Source organism: Harpia harpyja, chromosome 11 (genome assembly GCF_026419915.1).
Source record: "Harpia harpyja isolate bHarHar1 chromosome 11, bHarHar1 primary haplotype, whole genome shotgun sequence".
In the NCBI taxonomy this organism is placed as follows: domain Eukaryota; kingdom Metazoa; phylum Chordata; class Aves; order Accipitriformes; family Accipitridae; genus Harpia; species Harpia harpyja.
In genome coordinates this window covers 30,054,115-30,066,511 of record NC_068950.1, presented here as the reverse complement: position 1 = coordinate 30,066,511, position 12,397 = coordinate 30,054,115, and the positions used below count along the sequence as shown (strand labels likewise).

At 38.8% G+C, this 12,397-nt stretch overlaps 1 protein-coding gene across 7 annotated transcripts in view; it reads right to left on the bottom strand.

The window, feature by feature from the left end:
* Window positions 1–4,820: 4,820 nt before the first annotated feature.
* TTLL7 (tubulin tyrosine ligase like 7) overlaps window positions 4,821–12,397 on the bottom strand; it is a 78,782-nt gene continuing 71,205 nt past the window's right edge. For 5 of the 7 annotated variants that reach the window (XM_052801190.1, XM_052801188.1, XM_052801189.1 and 2 more), the window contains 2 exons: window positions 10,632–10,805; window positions 4,821–7,169 (listed from right to left, as the gene is read on the bottom strand). In XM_052801190.1, the coding sequence (XP_052657150.1) occupies window positions 7,049–7,169; window positions 10,632–10,805 (295 nt within the window). In that variant the 3' untranslated portion in view covers window positions 4,821–7,048. Of the gene's footprint in view, window positions 7,170–10,200; window positions 10,298–10,631; window positions 10,806–12,397 lie in introns of those variants that run through there. The other 2 variants (XM_052801192.1, XM_052801191.1) reach the window with 2 other exon arrangements.

The window sequence follows — 12,397 nt, the reverse complement described above, 5'->3', positions numbered from 1 at the left end:
GTAATTCATATTTCTATTAAAGCTTTTTCCTCAAACCCAGATTTGTTAACATTTAGAAGTTATAAGACATACAAAGCTTATTGTTTCCTCCACCTGAGCAGGCTGGGGGTGGGGGGAAGGAAGGGAAGAAAAACTGCAAACTTTCACAGTTCAGAAAGAACAGTCCGCATTAGCGGTGCCCTCCTCTACCACAGCAAACAGCCATGATACTCTGACAGCTGTAATGATGTGTGTGAGCAAGGTACCAACAGCCTGTAAGCTGGCAAGTATAAAACTACTGCGCTGTACACTGCTTTTCCAAAAAAATTCTCTTGCTACCTATGTTCCTATTATTCACCAATTGTGACCAGTACCATCATATTCGGTGGCACACCTGTGGAGCAAAGCATTTAGCTTCTCAGTATGTCAAAACGCATGTCAAGGCTGAAGGAAGTTAGGGAGCAGTCTCTGGTTCACATCCCGTGCTTCAAAACAAAACCAGAGGATGTGATGACAGGAGAGGAACACACACTCTGAAACCACTACAAACAAAAACAATGGTATGCACAAACTCTACTCTTGGCCTGCAACATAATGAAGTTTAGTGCACTCTGAGTATAACCCAACCACACAGCTGTAGGCAATCATGCTGATTAATCTGGCAAATCATCCCACAAATTAAGTAAATTAAAGATTGGAAAGATGCTGTCAGGTCCAGCTTACCAGTGCTGGTAGAAATTATTTTAAGTGCCAGAGGAACTTATTTTTCACTATGCCACTAAGCTTTCCCAATTGCTTCTCGCTGCATAATGTATTAAACACCAAAGCAACCAACAATGATGTGACTAAACTTAAACTGCCCTACAGCATATTTGTCTAGTACTATTTCATTTTGATGCAGCTACTTTATTCATTCTCTGAATCAGAATAAAAGAAATCAGATTGCTTGAATCCTACACAACTGTGAAAAAAAGCTCACTCCTATGAACAGCACAAACCCTGCACAGGGAGGGAAGAGGCTTTATGCCCAATTACTCAGCAGAATGCCTGCTATCATCTAATAGGGCTGAACGGGAAAGGGTAGCTGGGCTGGAAGAAAGTCCAACTCTTCCAAGCCTGACATAGCTCTGAGATTTCTGGCTATTTAGCAACATGGTCAGTTACCAAAAATATGTCTACACTGTACAACGCCACCTAATTCATTAGGTACCAGAGAAAGTACAGATCTCCACACAGGACAACGTACCCTACTTCTCATTAGCAATGTTTAGATGCTTGAGTAATTTACTGCTTTTGTAAGGGATATTGTGTATCGGTTATTTTACCAAACAAACACTTGTACTAATGAAATCTGCAGCTGTATGTGGCCCACAAGTCTCTCAGAGCAAGCAATGTCAGAGCCACAAGGAAGCGACTTCAGCAAGAGCCAAGACCATTCAGCACTCATCAGAGAGGTGCCTACATGCAAGGGCTGCTTGGGGCGCAGGTGCACACTCCTGGAAACACATACTGAGTTCTCATCTCTGTCTATTCGTGTGCCAAATGCACCATTGCTGAGTATTGCCGAGTCCACTTGTGTGTCACTCAGAGCTGTATTTCTCTTTGCAAAGTAAATTAATCCCATCCCTCTTGTGCAATGACAACCAGAGTGCTTCTGATACCAGAGTCAGATCAAGAAATCTGTGCACTACATAGAAGTCTGCAATACAGTTACTGCATGACATTTTTTTTATCTTGAAATGGAAAGCTTTTATTTAGAAAATAGGGTCCTCTATGTCCTTCTGAGAAGCTTCTAAGAGAGACAGTGGACTGTGGGGAATTGTGGCGGGAACGACTGAGTGGGTCAGATGACGCTATGACACTCAGTTAAAAATCATACATAGCATTAAATGAAACAGATTTTTGTTCTGCTACAACAGAGCAAATCATTTCCACAACAATGGGCACAAGGAAAACCTTTAATGTGAAACCTACTCCAGGATAATGCATTTTCCCACCAGATGTCTTGAATTCTCATACCCTTTTTGGGCTCCACTCTACTTCATGCCTGCCACCCTCAGCTTTCGAAGCCAGTGCTCTGCAGTGAGTGAACTGCCTATGCTGCCAAACCTATGCAGCGGCACGCTGCGTGATGATGCTCAGCAAAACTGTGTGACAGTAGCCATGAGCAGTGATTTGGTGAGGGCACAGCAGGAAAGGCAGATATGGGTCACTTCCCTCCACTCTTCTACCCTTCACAACGCTGCTGATAACTCCTGACAGGGGCAGGCACACAGGGTGACCAACTGACGCACTGCTGTGCAGCCACCTGAGCCAGCATGGCATACCGAGTAGATTCTGGGCATCCGCGTCAGCCACCGTTTCAGCCAGGTACAGGATCCATTTGGCTCTATGCCACTACGAGCAGGCAGACCTGTTCAGAGGGCACTTAAGGGCCATACATAGCATTTTTTTACTGTATTATTTTATAGTATGAGTAATAACATCTGTGGTGAAAGGACGGCAGTTCTAAGTTCAGTATTAAGAGTTCTTAGTACGTAAATGTGGCCTTTTGTTTTAAAAGAAGAAATGAGGATATATTAAAAAAAAACAAACCACCAAGAATGCATGTCTTGCTCCCCTACAAGCAGAATCTTCTCCTGTTCCATATATGTCAATGGTAAAATTACCCCTGATTTCCTTAAGAGTCCTAAAGTGCTACAGGTATTTACACACCAACAAAGACTCTTCTACGTTAACAAGCAATTTCAACAACGTAGGGAATGACACTGAGGTGGCTGGCAAAGAACAAAGAACACAGATGCAGAATAACTAATGCATGGGAATTTTACCACATACAGAAAAAATTACAAACGTTTTTAGCAAATGCTGGAGCGAAAGATTTTCTAATAAGTATGCCATTTAACACCAAATTATTTTCTCCTAAAAATGGGAATAAATGCAACAGCTTCGAGCTAACTGTTTTAACACTGCATGCAAAGCTAACTTGCAAATATTCACATTTGCTAACACCTAAATTAGATGTTATAACTGTCAATGCAATTCAGTCTTTTCACTTGAACATAGAGGGAAAGTCAAAGACTGTAAAATTATGGTTTTATATTTAAAAGTGAATTTGTTCTAGAGCTCCTAGCCCAGCTAAGGAACCATTCAGATGTAATTTTAAAAGCTGATGAATTTGTTTACTTTCCTGTACAGACAATCAACAATTAAGAGACTAATTTTCCCATAACGAGGACAAGACATTCCTTTCTAGACAGGACATTAACCCAAGGCTGAGGTCTACCAAACAGGTATCCTTATGAGGTATTTCAAGTAACGTTTCCTTTAACATTACTTTGGCAAAGCAGTGCTTTGAAAAACGTTATTTTCCTTGCTCTTTGGACCATAAATAAAGCACGAAGTCTTTGTAAGGTTTCCTAACTGGCACTTCTGAGCCCATCCCTACAGCTGCTCATCCTGCCCTCGCACTAGTGCAGTACGAGAACCGGGGCACGACGCAGTGAACCTGCGTCCACATGGCGACAGTCATGCCAGAGCAGGCTCCTTCTTTCTAAACACCTACCCACCACGCCAGCTTGCCGTAACTGCACCGCTATCAACGAGAGCTTGTTTCAAGACAGCAGATACGGGGAGAGGCATCTTTTACGGCCATTACGGTTACCCACAGCCCCGCGTCTTGCGCTTTCGTGCTACCCAAGGAGCTGTGGAAAGAAGTTGCCGCCACACCAGCGAAGCACAGGGACCGAACCACCCCGGAGCCTCGCCGCCCCTACCTGCTGCTGCCTCCTCACGGGCCTCCCTCGGAGCGGGGAGGCGGCACCGGCGGCGGCCCGGGGGGCGGAGGGAAGGGAGCGGCCGGGCTCGGCACCGGGCTCCCGGCTCTCCCGGAGCTGTCGAGCCCCGCTCCCGCCACCGGGCGGCAGGAAGGCCAGGCGACGCCGGGCTGGCGGGACGCCCCCGCCCGCGCTTCCAGCCTGCTCTAAACAAAGTAATTATAACAACCGTGTAAGGGAAAATAACGCTCTCCAGCAGAGGGCAATACTTCTGACCAAACGTCAGTGGGTTTCCGGAGACGCAGTTACTAACAGAACTCGGCGAGGGAACCGAACCGCTCCCCGGCGTCCGCCGCGAAGACGCGCACCTCAGCGCCCCTCAACTCGCCTCAGCGCCCCTCACCGCGCCTCACCCCTCCGCGGCCGCCAGCGCGCGCTTCCCGCCGGTGGCGGGAGCCGGTGCGCTCGCGCTCCCGCCCCGTTTCCCCCGCAGGCGCCCACCGGGTTTCGTCCGCCGGGACGTACGGAGCGCCTTACTTCTGTATCAGAAGGGCTTTTTTTTTTAAGTTACTAACATTATCATACACCGTTACGAAACGCATGACCGTCTTTTATTCGCGTCTTAAATGGGTAAAGGACAACCTCTGGTAAAAAATTTATCCCTGTTCTTTTCCTTCTAATTACAACTCTCGCCGAGCTTGGAAATACACTTGAGATCCTGTCGTACCATGAGAGGCATTGAGGAGGTCGGTCCCGCCTCCACATTTGATTAATCTGTGGCTTCCCGAGCACAGGTTTGAGGGCGGGGCCAAGACGAGGGCTCAGCACATCTGCTGGTCATCAGGCTGCAGGTTCAGCCGCAGTGGCACCTGCAAGAGCCCAAGGCCCGAACTAATTACTATTTAAAGGCTCATTTACTCCGACCACTCATCTGATCACGAAGGAAATGCTGCTGTTTTGCAGAAGGGAGGCAGTAAACGCTTCCACCTACCGCGCTATCTGGAGTCGGACTGTATGTGCAGCCCATAATTCACCCGTAGACCATACGCACTGGTTCTGAGGAGCTGGCAGGAAAGTGTAGCGTTACATTTATTGAAAGTGTTGATTCACACATTATTAGGAACACAGTACCACTTGAGGAAAGGTTATCAGAAATATGAATATATTAAGTAACGTTAGACGTAAACCAACAACCTGGTCCACTTTTGTACATGCTAAATGTATTTTTTTTTTCTAGATCTGTCCATACCGCATAGGTATGGTTAGTAGCCCCCTTTCTGCTGCTTGAGTATTCTGTACAGATTGACCTGTCCCAGCACTGGCTTCTGAGAATAGAGATAATAACATAGTTTAAAAGAAGGAAAAAAAAAAGGGGGGGGGGGGGGTAGGCACATGGGCTTAATATCCTAAGGTTCTGTTTGAGTCTGGCAAACTAAGCTGGAAGCTGGTTTTCTCCTTATGGCCAAAAGCAGAGTAGAATGGAAGCCTCCCCCAAGAAGAGAGAATTTACAGCTTTTATTAGGTCTTACAGATAACCATAGTATGCTTTATCAGTAGTCACTGTATGGACCAAAAAAGATATATGATTAATGTGAACATACTACATTACTAAACTAGTATTACCACAAAAATGAAAAGACTTTACCAGACCTGAAGACTGATTAAATCTGGCTAATCTCAAGAGGTTTTTTCTCAATTGTTTACAAATAGTCTCATTATCATATATCCTGCAGTTCTAGAGCTGAGGCACTACAGCACAGGCATCAAAAATCTCACCCAAATTCCCGATTTTATATATGCTATGACTAAAATTTTAAAAAATCATTTCTGGACAACTTCTGTCTCAAATCTCTTAAGTCTCTTAAATTTGTCTTAAATATCTGGATATCAAAAACATCTCACATACTTGCTCCTGAGGATAATTAGCCCCAAAATTATTTTTTTAAGTATACCTGAAATATATTGATCATTCACAAACATGTTTCAGGGTTACATGATTGGTAAGTAAACAAGTCTTTGGTAAATAACAACTACTCTGTTCTTCACTCAGTTAAAAAACTTTATTTTTAAATCTAGATTAACTCTTTTTTTTTTTTAATAATTATTTCTATAATGAATAAGGCTCATATGGCACAATGCTGAGTGGGATGAATGGCTGTATGTAGCAAAACCTGAATGACGTTTTCAGGTTACAAATCCTGTTAATACTAAGTGCCTGCTCTGGCTCGTTTTCTTTTTGTGCCCTTCAGCCAGGCCCAGGAAGCTGAATCTGAATGAGAGCTTTCTAATGAATTAGATTTCCAACATTTTAAAGTGTCAGCGCTCTAGTAAATACTATCCATTGCAAGGATACATTCTACAGTAGGTACTGGACTGTATGCTAAAAACTACAACAAACCAATTAGTTTAAAGTTGAAATAATACATTATAGCTGCGGTATTTCCTAAAAATGTCTGTATTACTACTTATGCAGTAAAACAGAAAAACTATGCACTATGCATGCTTGTGTGAGTTGGAGATGACTGCTTGCTCCCAAAGGAAACCTAAAGGCACAGGACATAGGTAATGTGAATGAAAATCTGGTAACAAACACCGGCTTCCATTTTATTACAAGAATCCAAACAGAAACTGAATGCCTAAACTGATATTTTTACTGTTTGTGTACTAGATGCCTTCACTTTGGCTAAAAGATACTATACCATGTCCTTTAAGAAAAATAGAAGCATTAAATTGATCTTGTAGTTTCAGAGGAGAAATAAAAAGATGTCTGCTTTAGGTTTGGCTTACAGAGTTTTGGGGATGATTTGAAACATGTCCAAGAAATGATTAGATTATTTTCAATGACTGTTACAGTTTTACTCTTCTACCACAGTTTTTTAATCATCTGCCTTGTTAAAGGATCAATTACATTTAAGACAATAAATAGTATACTTTACAATAAATAATATTCAAGTCAAAGTATTGTACTTACAAAATAATGTAACACTGTAATAGGATCTTCAAGATCAATTCCAGTTTATATATTCTGCAGCAAAAATAACATTTCTAGTAGGAAGGAATTACTTATAAACCTAGCAAGATCTACACATTCACATGTGTGTGTAAACAACTTAACAAGGTTTATTATGTTTCCAGAAAAGCTATGCTTTTACAGTAGGTTTTCAGCTAAATGTTATCATAATATGGTAGTAAATATATAACAGTGCTTATATTTAGCTCCATCACAAATTTTAATTTGAAAAAAAAAAAATGGAGTGCCATTATTTACAAAGAACAGCAACTTTCCTTTTGCTTCACAAGTGACTGTATCTGTGTGTGAACAAAATGTTAGGGCGAGGCATTCCAGATGAACTGCAGCTAAGGTTGGGCGAGGATGATTTCATAAGGAACAGTGAAGGTCCTGGCAATAAATACCTACAAAGGATATGAAAAATATAGCAGAGTTTACAGGCAAAGTGACATTCAAGAGCAAAAGAATTAGTTGTTCATGCGCCATACCTTATAATTGTTGTATGCAAGAAATTATGTACAATAAGTACTATTTATAAAATTTACAGGGCATTAGGCCCTAGCTAACTCAGGAAACAGATCTGAACTCAGAGAAACTCTTAGCAAAATTTCAAGACGTTGTATGAGGATCAAACATCTTTCCAGTCCTTTATGTTTAAAGCAAGCAGATAAATAAAACAATGGCATCCTGTGTAACACTACTACCAAAAATAATACTTCACCCATTGTTCTCTGTTATTATGGTACTATTTATTTAATTTAAACTGGGTAAAAACTGCAATTGATGTTAACCAGCTTATAAAAAGTTGTTATAAAAAAAGTTAATTAGGGGAAAAACAGATTTTCAGCTTTGGTTCAACTCTAATTCTCTAAAAATAAGCATGCTATCATCACTACTCTAGTAAAGCAAGAAACAATGATGCTGCAACCTAGTAAGTCACATCAATGACTATTTACCTTTTAAATTCAGGCAACTATATAGCCTGTATTTTATGCAATACTACAAACAATAATTTAGCATATGCCTAATATTCATTCTTAAATCTTTTCATGTTATCATTTCCTAATAGTTAATTGTAGAAATCATTAGATGACCCCAGTAAGCGCAAAAATAACATCCACACTAAATCAGAATTTCATAATTAATTATGTCAATGTTAGCGTGGATTAATACAACACATTGTATAAATTATTGCTTTAAAATTGTTGCATCATTCTAGTGAATCATATTGATTAATGATGAATAAGTTAAAAGACTGATCCTACTAATCACATGGATAGAAACAGCATCACACTGGCAATGGGAGACAATCTATACAAGAAAGTGTACCCATGTGGTTTGTTTAAGCTTTGAGAAAAGCTGTTATTATAAAAATATTATCACCAATGCATTTTTTTAAACAATTTCCAAAAAAATGAAGTCTGATTTGGAACGGGTTGGTGGTGAGCTTAACCGTTCACTACATCACCAGACTGAGTCCTACTTTTGCTTGACGATACAGTAAAAAACTCAAATGCTTCCCAGAGAATATGCCATGTAATTGATAAGATTATTTAGCAAGCTGTAAGAATCTAGCAGTAGATTGTATTTTTTTTTTTAATTTTGTAACACAGGTGAATCTATCAAAATATGAAAAGTCTGACTTTTTACAGTTTGATTTTAGCTATTGTTTTAAAGAGATTTTGGTATAGTTTTTGAGCTCTCCTATTGTTCTCTTTACACTATTAATTTTGTGAGAAAAAAATGACATTAATACACACTTACATTGATACTCCTATTCATCCTCTTCATGACATATAGTGGATTTACAGTTAGGAGATGGGATCGAGAACACATTTGAAAAGTGAAAAAAGAACTCTGTGCCAGTTTTCATTCCCTTTTTGTCTCTCCCTGTACAAATAAATTTTCCCAGCTAAAGAGGTATCTATTTGTAATCTTTGAAAGTTTTAGTTTCACAAAGATTTGTTTCATAAACACAAACAAAACAAAAAAATTGGTTTGTGCTCAGAAAAAAAAAATTCTTCAAATTAGATTTTATGAAGTCTTGAAAAAATTGACTTCTTTTACATTTATTAAATTATACTCTGATCTCTTCTTGTACTTCACACAATTTTACGGAGAGTCAAGAAAACTATTATTAGTATTGCAGATTCTTATATCATTTAAAAACAGAAACCTAGATGAAAAGTGAAATAGTATTGTGGTTCTCCCATTTCTAGAAAAATAGTTCATTACCTTAAAATTGTGGGGCATAATGAGCAAGAGCATTTATTTCCATACATATCTTTCATTTCACAAATTCAGTATATCATGGTTAACTAGCATATTGCTGTATCCACAGTACAGATGTAACATTTTTGGTGATTAATATAAAAACTGTAACTTGAATCAATCAGAGCTGTCATGACACTGCATTGCTGAAGACATACTGATACTTAGGATATAGAGGGCTCAGATTCCTCTAGTGTGTGAAATTTGTGAATAAACTTCCATTCATTATCCAAGGAAACACAGAAACTGGAGACGAGAAAGTTCTCTTGGACCATCCCTTTCACTGCTTTCCAAACACAAGCCTTTTAGCTGCAGTACATTAGTGTAATCTGATCAGTTTGAATAGTTAGTCATTGGTCATGATGAAAAATTTTCTGCCGTATTAACAGCAAAAGCAATAAAAACTTCAAGGCTGAAGATTTTCTAGTCTTAGCTAATCCAAATGACTTTACCATACTCCTGCTATAGCTCAGTAGATGTTAATATTGAATATGACTTGTTTCATGGCTAACTTCTACTTTTGCTGTGACCAAACAAATTCAGTTTCTGGTTGATTTTAAATTACGTTAGAGGGCCTTAAGATCCATACGACAATAACAAGTGGGTTTAGCGTATCAAGTAACTAGTCTGACATAAGGCAAGTAAGCAATTAAGTCATAAAATAAGTTTAACAGATAATATATCACAGGTTTGCTTTTCACGTAATATTTAACTCATAAAGCCCTTCTATGAAATAATGTCTGTAAGATGTTTTATATAAACAAAGCATTGGTAAATTTGTACGCATAATAATTCAAATTGCCACTATGGGTAGAATTTGGAACCTACGTAATTTGCAATTTACATTTAATTCTCCACCTACAGCTGTTAAATTGCAGATCATTGACTCCCACAGTTAGAGCATTTTCAGTAATCCCTATACTGACAATATTATAATCCCTATTGTATCCAGTTGGAGAACTAAACCAGCCAATGGAGAATCGGGTAAGTGCCAAATAATTTTTTTACTATATGATGCTGTTTTGCAAGGTTTGAAAATATATTTATGCTCTGTAAGGTGAAATAATAAAACTTTCAATCTGTAGGTTTTGGAAATCAACTTTGCAAAACTGTGCAATACAGTAAATCAGATGGCACTTACCTGACCCTTGGCTGGAGCTCTGCCCCTATATCATCCCACTGCGAATGTGAAGCCAGAAGTATCGTACATGTTAGGATACCTCTAGGAATGCAAATCTGGAATCAGTGACTTTTGAGGGATCTGAGAAGGGGAAGAAAGGAAATTTTCAGTTCACTTTATGGAAAGCCTTTGCTGCAGCTACTTGGGCAGTAGGTGATCAAAACTTTAATAAGTGTGCTTTCACACAAAATGTGTATATCAAGTCGTCTTTTAGTAGCACTTCATGAGTGATTTAGAGAGATTAGAATGATAGAAACTCAGGATCAAGGGAAATGTTGGGGGGTTGCCTTTTTTTTCTTAAATACATAGTGAACTAGGCTTAAAGAAAAGTGTAGTGGTAGCAACATAGACTGAAACCTGTTCCAATATTATCCCTTATACTTACAAGTTAGGAAGAGAATATTGAAATGTATACCTTGTATCATCCCAGTGGGGGCTAATCCCAGTTGGGGATCCTCTTGAATCTGATGAATATTTGTAAACCACCAGCAGGCAGTGTTTGCAAAGCTGAACTATTTGTTGGCAACACTGGAGTTGCTCAGGAGTCACCACCTCTGTGCTTTTACTGAATATGGTTTCCCAAGAGCTCCTGTTAGGGAAAAAGACACGACTTCATGTTTTCTGTCACAAATTGCAATCTCAGAGCTTTACTGCTTTATATCAGATTTAACAATAGAGGAACAAGAGAAAAAGCATGACCTTGCCTGTTTACAGGAAAGCTCTATATTATTGTAACACAAGTGCTGGCAGATGCTGAGTCCAAAACACAAATTAAGAAGTTAATCTTCATATGTGAAATGTCCAGAACCATTTTTCACTTGGTTTGTTCCCTAAAGCGTTTATAGGGCCATTACTTAGGTTTAGCACATAAAGATTTACTGTCACATAATTGTATATGTGTTTTACAACAGGAATAACAAAAAACACTTATTATTTTTAACAGGCTACCACCTGAATGTGAATGTGATATGGTATGAAAGGAATTAATAAAAGTAATAAATTATTTCTAAATCTCTACACAGCATAATAATATTCTTCTTCTAATTTAAGTACATGATACTAAGAAACAAATATGAAATTAATTTCTAGGAGATTAGTATGTACTCCGCTTCCTTATCCAAATAATCATATAAGGAGAGTTCCTCAATCTAGTGATTCAAATACTCTTATTATTCTGTCTGGTCATATGGGGTTGGTCTCCTACAAGTAAGTGCAGCTTGCAAAGTCTATCTATAGAAGCATTCCTTTTTGAAATGCAGATCATCGTGCTTTTGTTTTCTTAAAAAGCCATTTCTCTTTCCAGAGAAAACCAAACCCTACCATACCAATATAAACCAGGCATCTTTTATCACAGAAGACAATAGTTCTTTGCATACACCTCAACACTCCTGTTTGTGCAAAATTCTGACCTGATTACAGATCATTACATCTGTTTTCAAGGCAACATGGTCCCTGTGAAGATTTGGTTTTGGTCAAAACATTATCCAGTAGCACAGAAGGTTTGTAAGCTTGAGGTTTTTTGTTTGTTTATGAAAGAAGCACTTCATAGAGTGAGGAAAATTTGCTGTATCTGGCTTCAACACAGCATCCAGGATGATTTAGCCTTGTCCACCCAGATAAGCAGTAGATTTCACAATGCTGGTGTAAGAAGTTTGTCCTTAAAACAACATCAAAGAACCAGCAAGCTTACTTCTGCCTAGTGAGATTTTTAAAATTATGCTGTATTAGGATGGAATTATGAACATTAATGACTAAAAGATAAGCTGTATGTATAGCTAACTGATTTTTCAGCCTGGCTCCTCAGTCTAGATGGTACGTTCCACCTGAAACTGTTCAGTCCTACAGAATTTCCACTGCACGCATAATTTTCAAGTGACACGATTTCAGGACAAATTCAATGACAAAATTTCTCCTTTATTATTATCCATGTAATGAATTGTTTAAGAAATATTGTTTATAAGGCATCAAAACTGTTTCACTTCATAAACCGAATAATTCTACTACTTGAGGAGCTACTATTTTCTTTAATATATTTTTCTCAATACTGTTTCCTGTCTGGGAACTTTCCATATGTATTTTTACATGGAAATTAATCTATTGTCTTCATTCTTTCCTCATGAAGTCACATGATGGTTGGTAGAAAGCAGCAAGATGAAGTTTTAAGTATTACATTCGTTCAAC